The sequence below is a fragment of the Lucilia sericata genome, unplaced genomic scaffold (assembly GCF_015586225.1).
Source record: "Lucilia sericata isolate MDLA Ls3-8-SP2 unplaced genomic scaffold, ASM1558622v1 Contig000264F_arrow, whole genome shotgun sequence".
NCBI lineage: Eukaryota > Metazoa > Arthropoda > Insecta > Diptera > Calliphoridae > Lucilia > Lucilia sericata.
This window is the reverse complement of record NW_023994289.1, coordinates 172,207-192,778: the sequence shown is the minus strand read 5'-3', so window position 1 is coordinate 192,778 and position 20,572 is coordinate 172,207. Positions and strand designations below refer to the sequence as shown.

Genomic DNA, 20,572 nt, shown 5'->3' with positions numbered 1-20,572 from the left:
AGGTCTATGAACCATGTTTCGGTGTGTTAGAAACGGAATGTCAAAATCCATATACAAAATCCATATAAATATTTAAAGAAAATGTCTAATTTTTAAATGTTTTTTTTTTGATCTTTTTGTAATTGCAAATAAAGTCAAATGAAAGTGTATTTTGCTGTTGTTAACTTCTACTTCAACAGTAAAAAAAGTTATGTCATTCCTTATGTATCAAAATTTCTAAAAAAATTGAGTTAAGTGTCTTATATATTGGATATTATAGTAATTGAGAACAAAACCCTAAAATACGTAAACAATTAAAACATTGGTATTGTTGTTTTATAAATTCATTTTTATTTTTTTATATAAAAATTATTAGTTTTTTTTTGTGTAATTTTTTATATAATACTTAAATTTAATTAATCGAATTAAAAAAGAATAAAATAATTTACATTCAGTTTAAAGTGGAATAAACATTAAGTAGATCTAAGAGATTGCTTCATCTTTTGCAATTGTGCAAATTTCAAAACAATCCCTTATATTTTTTAAGTGAATGATTTTCGAAATTCATGTTCATGTAAGTGAAATATGTCGCTATAGAATAATGAGCAGAATGATATTAAGGCACGTTGCTAAATCAGGTACAAACATTGGATATGTAGTCCTGATTTACTGTTACTATTTCTAATAAGAGTAACCACCTTCGGTGGAATATCCTTGGGGTAAGGTGTCAGGTACTTTACTAGGGCCAGAGTATGAATAACCATCGCTGCCGCCATTTCCATTACCGTTACCATTTGATGGGGCACCGTAGGATGATGAAGGCACTGATGGAGCACTGTATGATGAAGATGGAGCAGCATAACTGGAAGATGATGCGCTGTACCCATTAGATGAACTGCTTTGTTGTGAAGGCGCTCCATAGGATGAGCTAGGTGCTGATGGTGCATTGTAACTGGATATAGGTCCGGCTGGGGCACCATAACTTGATGAGGGCTGTTCAGCTGAGACTTCGTAACTAGACGAAGCACCTGATGAGTAGCCGTTGGAAGAGCCAGATTGTTGGGATGGAACACCGTAGCTGGAGGATGGAGCTCCGTAGCTCGAAGACGGTGCTGGAGCATCGTAGCTGGGAGAGGGACCCTGAACAGGGGTGTCATAACTAGACGATGGAGCTTGTGCAGGTGCACCATAACTAGATGATGGTGCTTGTGCAGGGGCACCGTAACTAGATGATGGAGCTTCAGCAGCAGGACTATAATAACTAGATGGAGCTTGAGCAGCTGGGGCACCGTAACTAGATGAAGGAGCTTGAGCTGCTGGGGCACCGTAACTAGAAGAAGGAGCTTCAGCGGCAGGGGCTCCGTAACTGGATGATGGGGCTTGGGCAGCAGGAGCACCATAACTGGATGATGGAGTTTGTGCAGGAGCTCCGTAACTGGATGAGGGAGAGGGGGCACCGTAACTAGAAGATGGAGCTTGAGATGCAGGAGCATCATAACTACTGGCAGCTGGAGCACCGTAACTTGATGATGGAGCTTGCGCTTCAGGGGCACCATAACTAGATGATGGAGCTTGAGCTGGAGCGCCGTAACTAGATGAAGGAGGAGCACCGTAACTTGATGAAGGAGCTTGAGAGGCGGGGGCACCATAACTAGATGAAGGAGCTTCAGCAGCGGGGGCACCGTAACTGGATGATGGAGCTTGAGCGGCGGGGGCACCATAACTTGATGATGGGGCTTGGGCAGCAGGGGCACCATAACTAGATGATGGAGCTTGAGCGGCAGGAGCACCATAACTAGATGATGGCGCTTGTGCAGCAGGAGCTCCATAGCTAGAAGATGGTGCTTGTGCAGCTGGAGCACCATAACTAGATGACGGAACGGAAGGTACACCATAACTAGATGAAGGAGCTTCAGCGGCTGGAGCGCCATAACTAGATGAAGGTGCTTCAGCAGCGGGGGCGCCATAACTTGATGAAGGAGCTTGAGCGGCAGGAGTACCGTAGCTAGATGAGGGAGCTCCATAGCTAGATGAAGGAGCTGAGGCGGCTGGAGCTCCATAACTAGATGCTGGAGCTTTAGCTGGTGTTCCATAGCTTGTAGATGGTGGATGAATAGGTTGAAAACCGTTAGAAGATCCTTGGGAAGGTGCACCATAACTAGATGACGGAGTTTGAGCTGGAGCGCCATAGCTTGATGAAGGAGCCTTTGAGGGAGCACCATAGCTGCTAGATGGGGTTTGGGCTGGAGCACCATAACTAGAGGAGGGGGTTTTAGCAGGAGCACCATAACTACTAGAAGGAGCGCCGTAACTTGAAGATGGAGCTTTAGCAGGGGCACCATAGCTTGAAGCGGGAGCTTTAGCAGGAGCACCGTAGCTGCTTGAAGGTGCAGATGGGGCACCGTAACTTGAAGAAGGAGCCTTAGCAGGTGCACCGTAGCTGCTGGAAGGAGCACCGTATGTAGAAGAGGGAGCCTTGGCAGGAGCACCATAACTGTTAGAAGGAGCACCGTAACTTGAGGAGGGAGTCTTCGCAGGAGCACTGTAGCCATTAGAAGGTGCACCATAGCTAGAAGAGGGAGCCTTTGCGGGAGCACCATATCCATTAGAAGGAGCTGAAGGTGCACCATAGCTAGAAGCAGGGGCCTTGGCAGGAGCTCCGTAACTAGATGATGGAGCTTTTTGAGGAGCACCATAGCTGGAGGAAGGTCTCGAAGGAGCACCATAAGATGAAGATGGTGTTTTCGAAGGTGCTCCATATGAAGAAGATGGTTGAGATGATTTTGGGGGACCATAACTTGACGATGGGCGGGAAGGTGGTCCATAACTAGAAGAAGGTTTTTTTGGTGGACCATAGCTGGAAGATGGACGACCACCTGGGCGACGTGAACCATTCTTTTTCGGTGGCCCATAATTTGAACTGGGTCGACTGGGAGGTGGTGGGCCATAACTAGATGAAGGACTTCTAGGAGGAGGACCATAAGATTTTGAAGGAGCGGCTGGTGCACTTGCATAAGGACCTCCCGATGGAGCACTAGGGGCATAACTATTAGCAGCGGGACCCGAAGCGGGAGGCAGATATGAATTTGTATTTGAAGGATAACCGCCACCATTGCCCTTTTGACCTGAAGAAGGAGGTAAGTAACTATTGCTTATGGGTGCCTCACGTTTTGCGGCCTCCCCACTTAATGAAAATAAAGCAACGCATAAAAGCTGCAATTAAGACAAAGATAACGAAATAGTAGAAAAATAAACCGTTAAAACCCCCAAAATTACATGATTGTGTATTTTCTTCGGTAAAACAATGCACAACCAAGATTCACAATACTTACCGTAGCTGTGGTGGTAAACAATTTCATAATGATTTCAATTAGATTAGACTACAACCAAAATTAGAGCCACAATTTCTTCTACTCTGAACTGCAATTAGATAAGAAATGTAAAAAAAAACTTATTAGTAAAAAACCCATAAAGTGTTGAAATTTATAATTTTCGTGTTATGTACTTAAAGTAAAAATTAATTATTAATTTAAATGAAGTATAAAAACTAAGAAAAAACTAAAAGGTAATTTTAACAACAAAATGTGGCATGTACGCAAATAAGACGATATTGCAAGAGAAAAACTAAAAACCAAGTGCTACACTTAGAGAAAGAAAATTGTTGTGTAGTATGTTAAAAGTAAAAATGCTGAAAACATTTCTAAATTTTTCAGAATATTTATACACTATTTAAAAATTAAGTATAAGAACAAACTGTTAAATTCATTTGAACACACAATTCTGTCTTTCTCCCGGTGTATTTAAATTTTTTTTATTGAATGTTTGCAAATGTGCAAAAACAAAACACAGCAAATTTTACTTAATTTATTATAGTTTTACGCTACGTTTACTATTCAATCTTAACAAATCATCAATTTTAAAGTTTCATTTACAAGTACGTTTTAAACCAAAATAGATTTTCCATCTGTAACACGTATTATATACGTGTAGACGCAAAAAAAGAAGAAGAAAAAACCAACAGCAGAAAAGATTATTACAAGATTATGTTTAAGCATAAAGCGAGGTCATCTTGAAAAGATTTTCTGCGAATCTAGCGGCGATTCATCGAACATTGTTTTGCGAATGACATATTGCGTATCTTGGGAAAACAAGATAATGTAAATGAGTTTATAAAAAAAAACACAAATCCAATTGTAAGTAAATAAAATGTTATGCGTTTTTAATTGACGTTTAAATGATTTAAAACTTCCCATTCAGAAGAATTCAAGAGTAATTAGTAGTTTATTCATGTTTTTCTTCTACACATTTTCCAACATAAAACAACAAATTGTAAAAAAGTGTAATTTAATAACAAAAAAGTGTTTTTTTTTTAATTTACTGTTAATATCGTGCTTAAGTGTGGAAACCTACTGACTTTATTTGCTAATATGTTTGCTAATGAGATTATCTTTAAAATCATTAAAAAATTACTTAAACATTTTATTACCAAGAGCGTTGTTTTTGTCTGAGTCGAATATTATATAATCAATTCGAAAATCAGTTTCAGTGGCAGTATATCTAAGAGAGAATATTTTATATAAATTTTTATATCAATAGGTCAACCTTTCATGGCGTTATGGTACTAGGTTTTTCAACCGGTTTTTTCCGCTTTACCAGTGTCGGTTTTTTCTAAATGTTGATTTTTCGAATATCGAATAACCCGGTTTTTTCACTTTTTAAAAACCGGTTTCGAATACTTTTATTTGCTTTGTATTCAAAGATTATTTAAATGGAATTTTGAAGTAAATAATACAGCCCGTTTAAATTTTAAAAATATTCGAGTCCAAGAACTAGGATATATTTTTCTAAAGCACCATTGGTTAAACTTTTTTGATTTTCCTAATTAATTAAAAAATTTTATTTGTAAAATTGATAACTGTTTGATAAAATTTTATTAATCTTAAGATTATATTCCAATTACAATAATTAATTTACCGCTGAAATATTATGGAAGTGTTGGAATGCCTATGAAAATTTCCTAAAAGTGCTTTAGAATAAGCTAGGATTACATAGTACCTTATGTTTAAAAGAAGTGTCCACTTTTTTCCTAATTTTTTTTTATATTAAAGAAATAATGTAAATCAGACGACTAGATCTAAAGTTATAATCTGTTAAACTGTTAAAAATCATTTCGGGCCATGTTTTATTAATCAAATTTAAACATAAACATTAATTTCTTCAAATTAACATATACATTTTTATTTATTATGAAAAACCGGTTAACCGGTTTTTTCTGAATTTGAAAAATATCAACCGGATTTTTTGAAATGTTAACTATTCGAACTATTCGAAAACCGGTTTTTGGAAAATGTCGAATAATCGATCACCCTATATGGTACCAATAATAGTACTGTATTGAGGATATTTTGGAATATTTTATTTTTCTTGCTTATCTCGTAGATCGGCTTAGAATTAATTTCATTTTAAATTTCCCGATTTTAACAACATTTTGTCAACACGTAAAGGAAGGTCCACGAGAGTTTTAACAGACTTTTTTAGTTAAATTTTTAAAACTGTGGCAACCCTATAGCTTTAAAAGCAACTAAAATATTATTTTTGAATAAAATTCTTTAAAACAACTATTTTGTGAAATTATATAAAAATTATACTGGCCAACGAAATGAAGGTTTGTAAAAACTTTCGAAACCAATTCGACTGATTTTAATGTATTTTTAGATTTTGAACTCGTATCTGATATCTGTTTTTCTCTATCACCGACAATTTTCTCGCAAAATGTCACTGAATATTTAGTTCATATATTACGGACATTTTATATAATTACTAGTAGTGCCCGGTCCGCGTTGCAGGCCTTTGATTGGAAATGTGGATTGTAAAATAATCGTTTTAGTGGTTTATGTGTAATTGACTGAAAATAAAAACTTCGACGCCATCTGTCGGACAAAATTAAAACTTTACCGGAACACTTCTCACGATCCCTGAAACATATATTTGAAATTTTGTTCTACCAGTTGCCGTAGTTCCTGACTTTATCGATTACGATTTATATAGATAAAAATATATTAACGTTTAAAGGTTAATTTCGATTTTTTCGATGTCATCATAAAAACAGGTCTTCATATATATATTTTTCCTAAGTTTCATTTAAATCGATTGAAAACTAGATAATACTTTACTAAAGTTTGAAGAAAATTTCTTCAATATTACATAGGTTGAGTTTGACCTTCACATTTAATGGGTTAAAATTATTCGATTTTACTAAAACTTCAGGTGTATGTTTCCTATTATCTGGAATTTTATATACTGAGAAAGTTTTTTATGAAATGTGTAACAATAAGAAATTAAGGCTTATTTTCAAAAATATTACCAAAAAATTGTTTTCTCCGAAATCCTTAAAACTGAAATCTCATGTACCGCTAATCTGTTAGAGATATCGACCTAATTTTATTACTATTTTATCCCCTTCTTTATTGTCCATATGTCACATGGAGATTTTCTTAAAATTTTAAAATTTGCTTAATAAAATTGTTGAAAGTTTGAAACTGTGGTCTGAAAGGCTTTTTTCATTTATGACTATATTTTCTCACTCAAACTAGTTTTAATTTTTCAAATTGCTTATATTATATAAGTTTTAAAAATATAATAGCAGATTTTAGCAAAAATTGTAGTTACACTGAACAAATTTTTATAAAACATATATATGTATTTCTTTCCTTTGTAGGAGGAGTCTAAAAATTTAAGCCTCTTTTACGTTTTAAAAATTCATGAGAAACATCTTAGGCTTCTACACCTATCCCAGCAAAAAGAAAACGAAGTACTTCCAAAAGAATAACATTTATCACTAGTTCAAAAGTAGCATTAATTGAATTTTTTTATCTTTTGAGGAAGTGATGTTTAAAGACTTCCGAAGAAGGGAAAATAATTATATTTTTTCAATGTTGAAGATATATTTTTTGTTCTTACATTTTTATGAGATAAAAAATGATATATTCGGGTTTTTGTATTAAATGTGTCCATTACCCTAATTAATGTTAATATTATCAAATTAGTTGTATTCTATAATACTAAAATTTCACTTCCGAATAACTTCCAAAAAAATATCATTAAAATAACTTCTTGAGAATGAGTTCGGAAGTAGTAAATTTGGAATCAAATAAAAAAGACATCCATCCTATGACAAGCCTGTGTTAAAATCATCACTTCTTCAGGTCTTTTTCAGTACTTCCATGTAGTAAATTCTGCTTCTTTTTCGCTTCTTTGGAAGTTCTTTTTTTGCTGGGTATACTATATACAGATAACTTTAGGCAGTACTTTTACAACCACATACACAAACATTTATACATTTTTAAGTATGCAAGGATATTGTAGTAAATGTTAGTTGCAAAACTGCATAAATGTATGTATGTGTGTGTGTGTGTAAAGTATTCAGATAAGAATACTTTTCTATGGTAAACTTAAAGTCAATTGAAATTTTTACATATTATATGAAAGAGATTTTCTTTATCTGCATTAGCAATAGTATTTGTAGCTGTATTTCCATAGTATGTATGGATGTAAATACAAATGTGTTAGTTACAAATTTCCTTATGGAAAATTGCAATTTATAGCAAGTTATTCAATTTTTTTTTTTTTATTTTATTTCATATTTTTTATCTCAATTCTTTTTTTTAAACTTATTTTCCATTGCATCTGAATATTTGTCTTCTTTTTTTTGCGGAATTTAATTATATTTTGTACAATGATACTCATATTTGTTTTGAGCTATAAAAGTGTATATTTCAACATTTTTAATAATTTTGTTTCAATGTTACTTTGAACATAGACCATAACCTATGGATGACTTGTGATGTAAAATGATATGATATGATTTAATATGATTTGTACGTTTGTTCATACGAACGAATTGATACATTGATGGAAAAATACACTTGTTATAAATTGTAGAAAAAGACTAAAACTGATTGAATTGTCTGGTGGTTTTATTTTTCAATGTTTTTTTTTTTTTTTTTTCAAGTAGCATGTTTTTTGAGTCATGTAATATGCATGAGTTAATCATATTGGCTATGCTGATGCTGTGCATCATCATCAGCACCACTAGCATGCCCAGTATAAACGTTTACACCAAAATTATGGCTTTATAGTTTGATGTAAGCGTGATGTAAGTTTTTGTGTTTTAGTATTTTTGTTTGCGATTATATGGGGTAACAAATTTATTTAATTTATTAAAATAAAATACAGCCATTTTTAAATATTACTTACAATCCCAACTATATTACTATGGATAAATTTTGAAAAATTATTTAGCTCAGGGATATTAATCAATGTCATGAGATCTTCGGTCAATGTTTCCCGTTTGGCAATATATTGATTGAAATTTACACTATTTATTAGTGAAATTCATAATACTTTTTAATATGGAGCAGATTTGTTAAGGTTATGAGTTAGATTTTTTTTTAAATTTATTTCGATTTAGTTGCTATTGATATACAGCTAAATATTATATATAATACATTATATACGTTGAACACAACAATAAAATTAAACTAATTAGCATCATCATGATTAGTATCTCGAAAACCATTAGGCATGTCCAAATTAATAAGAAAACTTGTTTCTGTTTTGCAACAGAAAGTAATCCTAACTAATAGAGTTTAAAACAATTTTTGAAAAATATAAAAAGTTTTGCATTCACAAATTTTTCTTTTTTTTTAATATAGATAAATTTCAAAATGCCATAAAATTGCCAAAAATACATCTTTGTGTTTGAAATTTATATCAAAGATGTGAAATTGTTTGCGGAATATTTTGCCATTAAAAACTTATTTTCATGAAAATGCGAGATAACAACTATTGAATAGAGTCCCTGGATATGCTAGATATGTATGTATATAGCCTAAAACAAGATGTACATATAGGACAATTTTTAATACATTTTTTATTAAAAAAATATTTCTGTCGAAATCTCTTATTACACAGGTCAACGATGAAACATTTTTCTAAATAAATTTCACTAATCCCAGTGTTATTTGATTTGCTGATTCTGAATATGGAAATAAAAAAAGTCGTATTACTTTTATTTGAAGAAATTTTTTAAAAAAATTTCAATTTAGAACAGCCCAGCAAAAACTTACATTGAAAAGTAAGTCATTATTTTAACGCGGAGATGATATTGGAGGCTTGATTACAAATAGGGAGTTAGGTAAGTACTTACTACGGGATAAGTAGTTTTGTTTCTGAGAAATTAAAAATTACCTACGAGGATACGTTTGTGTTAAAAACAAAGTGCGAAAACAATATATATGTCAAAGCTAAAAACTAAGTACTACATAATATATTATTTGTAAGTCATTTCTAGACTCCTTCTAAGTAATGCTGACGGTATGTAAAAGTCATTGAAAAGTAAGTTGTTGAGTAAGTATAAGTTGTTTTTGTTGGGAGTTTTAAAAAATAATTTGTTCGACTAATTTTTTGTATAAATTTTCTAGGAAGTTTCTGGATAATTTATTTATTTATAGAAAATATTTAGATAAATTATCGGGATATAGAAAATGTTTTGTACAGAGATTTTTTAGAGCTGACAATCTCGTAAGGCCCCTTGGAATAATGAAACGAAGTGTGGAATCATAAAAATCCCATGGGATGACCCTAACGAGAGCAGACAAGATGTCTCCTCAAAATAAACAAGTAAGAATTTATTATGATGGTACATATTCTAAGAGGATTACGGATATAGATATACAAAATTGAATGTGCGGATTCAGACGAATGTAGAGCATGTGGAGAGGACAGTGAAACTCTGTAGCACTTTCTTTGCCATTTTCGGATGTTATTGCGGATATAATATTCCTCACGAACTCTACTTGGCAAATTCTTAGGACGATAATACATTTAGTGAACACTACCCACTTAAGAAACTCTCTTTCCTAGACGTAATTCCTAAGAACTTCCAAAGTAGCGAAAAAGAAGTAGAATTTACTCCATGGAAGTACTGGAAAAGACCTGAAGAAGTGATGATTTTAACACAGGCTTGTCATAGGAGGGATGCCCTTTTTATTTGATTCTAAATTCACTACTTCTGAAGTCATTCTAAAGAAGTAATTTCAATGCTCTTTTTTTGGAAGTTATTCGGAAGTGAAATTGTAGTATTATAGAATACAACTAATTTAACTTAAATAATATTAACAATAATTAGGGTAATATACAGACACATATAATACAAAAGTCCAAATATAAAATTTTTTATCTCATAAAAATATAAGAACAAAAAATATATCTTCAACATTGAAAAAATATGATTATTTTCGCTTCTTCGGAAGTCTTTAAATATTACTTCCTCAGAAGGAAAAAAAAATTCAATTAATGCTACTTTTGAAGTGGTGATAAATGTTATTCTTTTGGAAGTACTTCGTTTTATTTTTGCTGGGAACCTATTCATTAATTGGAAATTATGGATAAATTCTTTATTTTTTAATAATTTTACAGAATTTTCAAACATTTTCATTTGGTTTATAGCAAAATGTAATAAATTAATAGAAAGATTTTTAAATAAATTATCGGAATATATGTTTTTTTTTTTGTCAAATTTTTAATTTTTGATAAATTCACATATTTTACAGATATGACATATTTTATATATATTCACATATTTGAATAATATTACTACTTTTTAAATTCCTTTTTTTTATATAGAATTTTTTAGTTGTGATCAATTTTGCATAAATTTGCCAAATTCTTTCAAAATCTTCAAAAGTAAGCATATCAAAACTTGTACCATATTTTGGAAATATAGATTTCATTTAGTATCCAGTTTCTTCGAACATGCGAATTAGTAATAAATTGAAGTTTCACTAAATATTGCCATTAGTTGTTAAAATTTATATAAAATTATTCAAAATGATTATTAAAATTACAACATTTAACTGTTCCTATTTATGATTTGAAACTTTTTATATAGTATATATTTTTTTGGATTATAGTTTATCAATCAAAGGGATGTGTATTCAGTAACACCAGTTCCATTTATTGATTTTTTCTCTCTTCAGGAAATTATTATTTAAAATTAATTTTTTACACTAGAGTATATTTTTTTCTTTTTTTAGTACACTTTATATAGAAAATTAATTTTATAACACTAACCCAATTCTTATTCACTTTTATTATTTAGGAAGAAATAGGAATCCTCAATACTTTATGTATTTATTCCAAACTGTGTTGGTTTTTTTATGTGTTTATTCCGATAGTTGAATGTAAACTATGATTTCCATTGAGCCTCTACTTTGGTTTTTATACCAAAATGTAACGATTTTTTCACATAAAGGCAAAAACAACAATAAAAAACTATAATGGAAAAAAATGCAATTCAAATTTAAAACGAAACAACAACGTCAGTTACAAATTTTGAAAAATAAAGAAATAACAAAAAAAAAAAAAAAAAAAACTTTAATGATAGTTAAGAGTAAAATAGAAAAACATCGCAAACTATATTTCTTTAAATTTTGTTTTGTGTATCTTTTTCTTAACTTTGTTTTTGTTTTGTTTAATGTTTCGTATTTCAAGCTCATCTTCAACGACTGAAGATGATAATGTTTGAAGCAGCAAAAATCTATTACAATTTAGTTTTTGTTAATGTTGCTGGTGTTTGTTTTTTTTCTTCATCTATTCGATGTTGTTGTTTTATGTAATAAGTACAATAACAACATAGGTACAAACGATTACAAATAGAGTTTCGTGTGTAAAAATAATGGCAATGTAAACAAACCGAAAATCATTCGTCGATTTAGCCGATTCATTATTCATTCATTCATGCGTTGTGGTTTCTCATAATGATATCGATTTATGTTTACTCATAATTTGATGCTTGAGACCTGCGCATGCGCTGAAGAGTTATTTCTTCAAATATTATTTTTCAAACAGCATTAAAAGTACAAACTCTCCTTCTATTTAAAAAGTAACTATTATGTTGGTAAAAAGTAACTATTATGTTGTAAGTTGGTTCTAGATTTTTTTTTAACAATTTTTTGGAACTTTTAGTGCATTTCTGACCAACACTTTTTAAAAAAATCACAACATTGCCAATTTTTATTTGATTGAAATAGTCGATATCTCTTTTTATTTGAAAGTAAATTTACCAAAAGAAAAAAATTTGTGAAAATTCCAATTAAAAATTTGTTTTAACTTGATAACGCCTTTGAACCTGAATAATAGAACCCTAATCATTCAGAGCGTATAAAATATTAAAATATTGAGGACAAAAACTCAAGTCGGATAAAGAATCTACAAATTAAGAAATTCAAAGCTTTAAAATATATATGGGGATTTCATGCCAAGTGACCCAACTTTTGAAACCGGTGTCTTCCGATCGTTATGTGAGTCCTATTGAACAGTATATTAGACACAATTTGTCAACAAGATCGGTCAATAACATTCTGAGTAACAGTGGGTCAAAGTTTTAACTTATACGTAACAAAACTTATTCAAGACTGTTTAGATAGCTATTTCTTCCATATTCCGAAAATATTTTTTTTTTTCAAGAAACTGGTTCACGAAAAATGTGATGACATCTATTTTTAATAATACGTTTTAAAATAATCTTAAACCAGATGATGATTATTTTCTTGTTGAAAAAGTTTTAGTAATAGTAATATCCTAACAAGTCATTTGGTAGTCATCAGTATTGACATACATACCTAGTAAAAACTTTCATTACCATGTAAGGGGTTAAAATGCTAAAATTTACTTACACAATAGCATTTTATGTCATTATTTTAACACAGTGATGTCATTGGAGGCATTTACTTACCACAAACGATTACAGGTAATTGGAAAAAGTAGTCATTGTAAATCGCATGAAAAACACATATACAGCTTCTGTATCTTCACTGGCAAGATGACTAATGAATTAGAAAGTATTTATATAACACATTATTAGTAAGAACTTATTATACTACTTCTATGTAATCCAGACGATATGAAGTAGTCATTAAAAAGTATGTTGTTAGGTAAGTAATTACAATTGAAAGCCATTACCTAGTTTTTGCTGGGTATATAAGAAAGTCATCAAGAATATTTAATACATACATATATCATATGTTTTAACGCTCATTACTGGCTTATATATATACAAATTTTCAATCAAATTTTATGAGGATCAGTTCATAAATGAGCGTACTCCCCATATAAGGTCCGCTCAAGAAAATCATTTTAAACCTCATTACCGGTTTAAAAATAACATTATAGCTATAAAATTACATAAGTATATATCTACCAAATTTTATTAGAACCGGTCCATAATTGACGCTATCCCCCATATACATATAAGGCCTCCTACAGAAAATGACTTTAACACTTAAAAATAACATTATAAAATTCGACAGAAATAAGTTTTGTAATAACCAAAATATCTGTATTAAATTTCATGAGGATCGGATCTGAATTGACACTACCCCTCATAAAAAGTCCCCTTTTGAAAACGACTTTAAGGCTCATAACTGGCTTAAAATACAAGTAAAGCGACAAAATTAACCACAAACTAGTTTTAAAGAAAGCAAAATCTCCTTAAGGACCCTTTACGTACGTAAAGTCTAATAAAAAAGTGAAATGAAATTCCATCCGTATGACAAAGAAAAAAAAAAGAATAAAAGTTCGAATGATTTATATTTTTTATATTTACACGATTGGTGTAAAACGATAACAAAGTAAGATGGAAACAGCTGTTTCACATCACTGATCTAATGCGACATGCTTGTTCTTTGAATCACTTCAAAAAATGATACAAAAAAAAAAAAACGACTTTCAAATTTTACATCCGTATTTTCTCTCAATGTGTGATTGTTTTATTACGTATTGCGTTTAGATGATGTCATCTGTACTATTCTACACAAAATTTTGACATATTACTTGTGTACTCGTGTAAAGGGGGCTTTACCCGGATCAGTTCTTATTAGATCTCATGTATGGTCCCTAACTTTCATTTGCACAATATCAGTACATGACATTAAGTTAAAATTCAACAAAAATTACTTTTTGGAAGATATTGTTCACTGCAACAAACACCTCCATACTCAAGACCCCATTAAACTCCCAACACATTATTATTTACTTTCCAAATATAGGATAACCTTCCAAAATTAACTTTTATTTACAGCACATGATTTGATTATAACACTCTTACTTGTTCTAACTAAAATTCATAATTACATCTAATTTTTTTTTTAATTTATTTCCTATATTTTGTTACTTTATTAAAATTTAATAGAAATTTATTAATTGACCCAATAAACTGTAACTGAATTAATATTGATTACATTGTGGCAATTTAATTTATTTAAACTTATGTATTTGCTGCTTTGATTTTAAATTTATTTGTTCTTCATTATTTAAAAATATCAAACCGTCATCGCCGTCATCATTGCGAGAACTAATTAAATTAAATTAATTGATTTGTAAAAAAATATTTTTAATATTGATTGATATTGTACATTAGGGTGTCCCGTGGACCACTTTTTAGGAGGAATACCTCTAGAACGATGCGTTGCAATGTACTTAATATGAGAAAATTAAAAAAATAACTTTTTTGAAAGGATCCTCAGTTCCTTACCAGCGATTGAAAATTTTGATCTCAGTACAATATGCTCAGAAAAAATTTCTAAAATCTCTTCGAATTCAGTGTCAAAAATTTCGTAATTTTGAGCTTATCGCGGGAAAAATAAATAAAATTATTGTTAGTGTATTTCTGGTCCGCAAACGACTTTTATTGTATTATAAGGGGCATATAAATTTCAAAAAAATTCCCAAACTATTTTTTAAATATATTTCTGTATGTGCTAAAAATTACGACAATTTTGACACCCATTTCGTTAAAAAGCGAAAATAATATGCCTCTCCAACCCATATTGTGAACCAAAAATATTCTAGAAAAATTTTAAAATTAATTTTGCCGTAATCAGCTCAAAATTACGGAATTTTTGAACCCATTTCAAAAATATCGGAAATATTATATTTTTCAAAAATCACACTAATAAAATTCTTAAAAAGGCTGTTCCTCGGGACACTCTATTGTACATATTTAGTAGCTTTATCTTTTACAATTTTTATTTACAATTACTATACTATTTATATGTATTATATCTATATTTTTTAATTAAGACATATTAAAATATTTATGGCAACCAAATCAAATTAAAATCATGGTATATAGCACATACATACATATGTATGAATTGGTATAGGTAAGCATGTAAGTATATGAATATTATGATGGCCCCAAAATGCGATTTTTCTAATGTTCCCACCGAAAATGAAAAAAGAAATCAATTTATAAATCAAAGTATAAAGAGGTAATTTTTTGTGGTTTTTATAATTTTGTACACATTTCTTACAAAAAAAACTCCATTTTGCTTTCATATGAAAGGTCTGCGAAAAACGTTTTTATGTTAAGTTAAAAAATTATAATTCTTTGGAATTTTATCTTGGGGTTTAAATTTCGAAAAACAAAAAAACCGTTTCTGTTAAATTTTATATTAGTAGTAGCAGTATTTTCTTTTTTTTTCCCCATAGAAAAGGGGCCACCCTAATATCCATATATATGAATATTGAACATTATAATTGTTACTATTTAAAACTGTACTACAACATTAGCTATTTCTTGTATAAAAAGTAAACTTTTTAATTTTTTTGCGGTTTATTGGACTTTTAATTAACCAAAGAAATGCGAATTTTAAAGGAAAATATTAATTTAAATAGACGAAATTTTTAAATAAATTCGAAACAAATAAAATGCTAAAAAAGCAGATTCCATCAGTGATATAAATCCCGATTTTTGTTTAATTTTGGGGTATGAAAAACGTGTGAATTTTTTTATCGCATTTGCACATTTTGGTTTCCCTGATCATAACTCTTTTAATTTCTCTAAAGATCTAAACAAACTGTAGATGAAAGCACTAAAGCACATACTTCAAAGAAGTACGCATTTTTGGTTTGTTAATTCCCCAAAAAAGGAAATACTTGTTGATTGTAAGTAAGTTTCCTTGACTTAGAAAAGTTTCTATATTAAATTGTGAAAATTAAAAACAGAATGACAATCTTATAGAATCGATGTCTTCCGATTTGAATGAAATTTGCACCAAGGTTAGTACTATTAGATAGAAGGTCAGACACAAAATTTCTCTATCGCTCTATCGTTCAAGAACTGCCGGAGTTGGACATTTTGGTGATACAAGGTTTTTTCAAATGAGTGTAACTTTTCACCTATTGGTCCTAGCAAATATAGTTCAAAGAAGTTCAGACAGCTATTTCTTCATTTTAATTTTTTTAAAAAATATATTTTTTTTATATTTATTTTTTTTTTCATAATAGGCCCTTTTTATTTGGCACTTAATTATCCCCTTTTTCCACAATGAACGTTTTTGTTGAGCTTACCACGTTTGTTAACTTTTAGACAACAGATGTGCATAAAATTTAGATTGCACAACGAATTGTTGCAATGTTGACAACGTTGCGTTTACAAAATTATATGTTCTTGTATATAGTATTTAATTAGTTCAAATTTTAAATCATACTTTTTATTTGTATTTTAGCAACATTTATTTACACAGATTCCTGTGAGAGTAATTATAAAAAATGGTGTGTAAACATCAAAAAGTAAATTTTTCCTCATAACATCCATATTGAACTTTACGACAACATTTACAAAACTACTTCAAAGTCAGCAACAACAATAAGACAAAATGTTAACGGATTTTGTGCTCATACCGTTGCTAGTGTTATTGCAACAACAAAAACAAGTGATTAACAAATCATTGAATTTTAACGCAATCGGTTTAACTTGGAATTTTGAGGCACTATATGTGCTCTACAACAAGGACACCACAGGAAAGCAGATGTTATATCAACAACTAGAGGAGATATTTAGCGATCAACAAGGTTACTTTTACAATAAACCATTTATTGTGGCAGACATGAAAACATCTTATATAAATCTGCATGAAATAGGTGGATTTTCCTATAACCCATTGATGATAATAATGGCAGCTCATATTTATGATCCCGTATTGATTAGAGTTAATAAAATTACACGAGGAAAAAAGAATATTTGTATTATAATATATCTAAAGGAAGTTAAAGACGAAAAAGAATTACAATTATTGTTTGAATATTTATTTCAGCGACAATATCGTCGAGTCTTAGTGGTGACCATTACTAGACATTTGTATAGCATGAAACCTTATCCCTTGGTACAGGTTATTAATGTTACCGGCAAACCTGAACGAGAATATTTTGTTCCTCAGATAATATGGAATTTGGAGGGTTATAAAATAAGGGTACCCGTACAAATTGATGTGCCCAATATGTTTTGGTATTATGATGATAACGTTAAACGTATACGAATGGATGGTATTGGTGGTATTGTATTTGAGGCCTTTATGAAGACAATGAATGTCACCTTAGAAACTTATCCCTTATATGTGAATGATTCCAACTACTTGAATATAGCCTGTATTCAGGAAATGCTGATGAATGGTAGTATTGAAATAAGTCCACATTTATATACGACTTTGCAGCGTAAGCCCATAGATTATAGTTATTCGTATATAACCACCAGCCGATGTATGATGTTACCGGTAATGCAGCAATTACAAGTATCGCATGTATTACCCTACCATAGGATAATTTGGGTTTTTGTTATACTAGTCATAGTGGTTAGCGAAGTTGTGTGTCAACTAGTTGTACGATGTCAACCGTATTTCTTAACAAACACAAAATATCACAAATATTTTCTACCTGGTACAGTTGGTCTATACCTGGTGTGTCTACTTAGCAATATACCTCTGCCTGATACAAAAATATTTAATATACGTCGCGATAACTTCAGACAATATTTGCGAACACTATTTTGTTATGCCGTCATTGGTTTCACTGGTTTCTGTTTTTCACAAATGTATTCCTCATCTTTAACTTCTGGTCTCACGGTTTCAATATCGATCAAACCAAAAACTTCGGCAGAGGAAATTCTTAAAATGAAGCAACCGATCATGGCTACTGATCAAGCTCGCAAGTTATTTCTATATGATCAGAGATTTGGTCATCGTGCTCTACGTAAAATTGTTTTTGCAACTCCCGAAGAATTTCACATCAATCGCTTACAAATGAATACTTCATATGTTTATCCCACCAGCGAGGATCGTTGGAGCGTTTTAAAAGAACAACAACAATTTTTATCGAACAAACTATTTTGGCTTTCAGACGTTTGTGTGGGCAATTTTCCGCTTCAATTTCAAATGCGTTTGGATTCACCTTTTAAGCCGTATTTAAGAAAATTCGTAATGTATGTTAGAGAAACGGGCCTGCATGCCCATTGGAAATCGAATATTTTTCGTCGTGCTAAACAATTTGGTTATATGAGCTACTTTAAAGAACGTAAAAGTTTGGAAGGCTATGACACTCGTCAAGTTGTTAAACTCACTTTAGGTTCATTAACATTTTATCTATATTCCTGTGGCATGCTTTTAAGCTGTGTAGTATTTGGAATGGAGTTGGTTTATGGAAAACTGCAGAAAAAGAAAGAAGCTAAAACTCGTCAAAGGCCTGAACAGAGGAGTCTAATTTCTATGGAGTTTCAAAATAATTAGAACGACATATGTATGTACACATTACTATTTAAATATATGATTATAAAAAATTGCTTATATACATATAATTTAGTTTAACTTTTTAAATCAAGCTTCTTTTAATTAATATTATTAAGTAATCGCAAATTTGCAAAGTCCAATATTTTCAAAATAAACTTTCTTAAAAAAGTCTTTTCTAATCAAATTTTATTTAAATTAAACATTATCATCAAATTAGGCAAGAGTTGGGGGATTTTCGGGTTTCTTCCAGATATAGTTGGGCCAAGGAATGCAGGCCTTCATCAAATGCATATAAGCCTGACCCTTAGGACAGTCAACCTCCAAAGCAACTTCATTCAATTTTTCACAATACCAGTACTTAGTGGGATCCCAGTGATGAGGATAGGTTTGACCAACTTCAGAGGGATCACGGCAAGCAGATTGACCGGCAACAGCCAAAACAGTGGTAACAGCCATTGAGACCAAGAATGCCAAGCAAATTACTAAAAGCAACAACACAAAGTTTCAAAATAGAAATATTACCAATAAAGATTTTAAAACTTACAGTATTTCATTTTTAAATTATTTTCTAGTTAGTTTCGAGGGAAGTCAAGAACGATCTGTGCAAAAAGCAAGCGAAAATATAACTTTTTATAGTTGTGCTTTTTGGAGAATTTGGAACACACCTATATTAGACACATGTCGAAAAATATAAAAAATATGTTTTTCTTGTGTGTTTAATTGGAAAATTTTCTCATAAAAACATGTTATTTAATATGTACATATATAAATAAAATGTTTTTGATAAAAATAAATTGATATTTTAATTAAATTGTATATGATAAAATATTACTAACAATTTAATATACACACATACATATGTATTTATAATTGTACGTATGTAAACTAATTTTCTAGAAAGATGTTTCTGAATCATATGTCAAAAAACTGCAAATCATTTAATAAGAAATTTAAGATTATTTTGAATTATATCAAGCTTATTATGTCAATTCAAGTAGTTAATTTCTTTTGTAGTCAAGTTAACATTTACAAGACTAGACTATAATTCAGTCTGTAGTCTAATCTGGTCTAGTCTAATATAAAGTATGGTCCGAACTGTTTTCTTTTTCATTTTTAAAACATTTGTAATTCGTGATTAATTCAAGTAATTATACAATATAAAATATTTGCTTTATTTTAAATAGTGTTGCCATATTTTTCATTTTTGTCTCTTAACCTCCCATTTTGTTTTGGACATATGTATATTTAACTAAGTGCTTTACAGAGGTTTTCAATCACATTGAAACTTTTTTAACACTGTTTAAAAGCTTAAAATGTATTCTAACTCTTGAGTTATTTTCAACTGAAAATTTCGTTTAATGTTTTAATTATAGGCAAATGAAAAGAGTAACTTCCTACGGTTAAAAAATACCCTAATTCGTTTTTGTCATTTAAGAATCGTTTTACTACATCGATAGAAAGCCAATTTGACCCCTATTTAATTATAGAGGCATAAGTTCGACTTCTCCGTTTTATATTTAATGTCATAATTGATACCGATAATTCGATAACATACTTTTTTAAATTGGCTAAAACATACAAACAAATAATTTGTCTAGTCTATAGTCTAGTCTATAGTCTAGTCTATAGTCTAGTCTATAGTCTAGTCTATAGTCTAGTCTATAGTCTAGTCTATAGTCTAGTCTATAGTCTAGTCTATAGTCTAGTCTATAGTCTAGTCTATAGTCTAGTCTATAGTCTAGTCTATAGTCTAGTCTAGTCTATAGTCTAGTCTATAGTCTAGTCTATAGTCTAGTCTATAGTCTAGTCTATAGTCTAGTCTATAGTCTAGTCTATAGTCTAGTCTATAGTCTAGTCTATAGTCTAGTCTATAGTCTAGTCTATAGTCTAGTCTATAGTCTAGTCTATAGTCTAGTCTATAGTCTAGTCTATAGTCTAGTCTATAGTCTAGTCTATAGTCTAGTCTATAG

At 30.6% G+C, this 20,572-nt stretch overlaps 3 protein-coding genes across 3 annotated transcripts; 1 reads left to right on the top strand and 2 right to left on the bottom strand.

The window, feature by feature from the left end:
* Positions 1 to 312: 312 nt before the first annotated feature.
* On the bottom strand, positions 313 to 11,234 carry LOC119602915 (pro-resilin). The gene is made up of 3 exons (XM_037954719.1): positions 11,113 to 11,234; positions 3,312 to 3,399; positions 313 to 3,192 (listed from the first exon to the last, which is right to left on the bottom strand). The coding sequence occupies exons 2-3, from the start codon at positions 3,336 to 3,338 to the stop codon at positions 661 to 663; spliced, it is 2,559 nt and encodes an 852-aa protein (XP_037810647.1). The 5' UTR covers positions 3,339 to 3,399; positions 11,113 to 11,234; the 3' UTR covers positions 313 to 660.
* Positions 11,235 to 16,700: 5,466 nt separating this feature from the next.
* Positions 16,701 to 18,602, top strand: LOC119602923. The gene has a single exon (XM_037954730.1). It carries the CDS (start codon positions 16,701 to 16,703, stop codon positions 18,600 to 18,602), a length of 1,902 nt encoding a protein of 633 aa, XP_037810658.1.
* Positions 18,603 to 18,770: 168 nt separating this feature from the next.
* LOC119602912 lies at positions 18,771 to 19,234 on the bottom strand. Its single transcript, XM_037954715.1, has 2 exons — positions 19,147 to 19,234; positions 18,771 to 19,084 (listed from the first exon to the last, which is right to left on the bottom strand). Exons 1-2 carry the CDS (start codon positions 19,154 to 19,156, stop codon positions 18,816 to 18,818), a joined length of 279 nt encoding a protein of 92 aa, XP_037810643.1. The 5' UTR covers positions 19,157 to 19,234; the 3' UTR covers positions 18,771 to 18,815.
* Between the last annotated feature and the right edge of the window lie 1,338 nt (positions 19,235 to 20,572).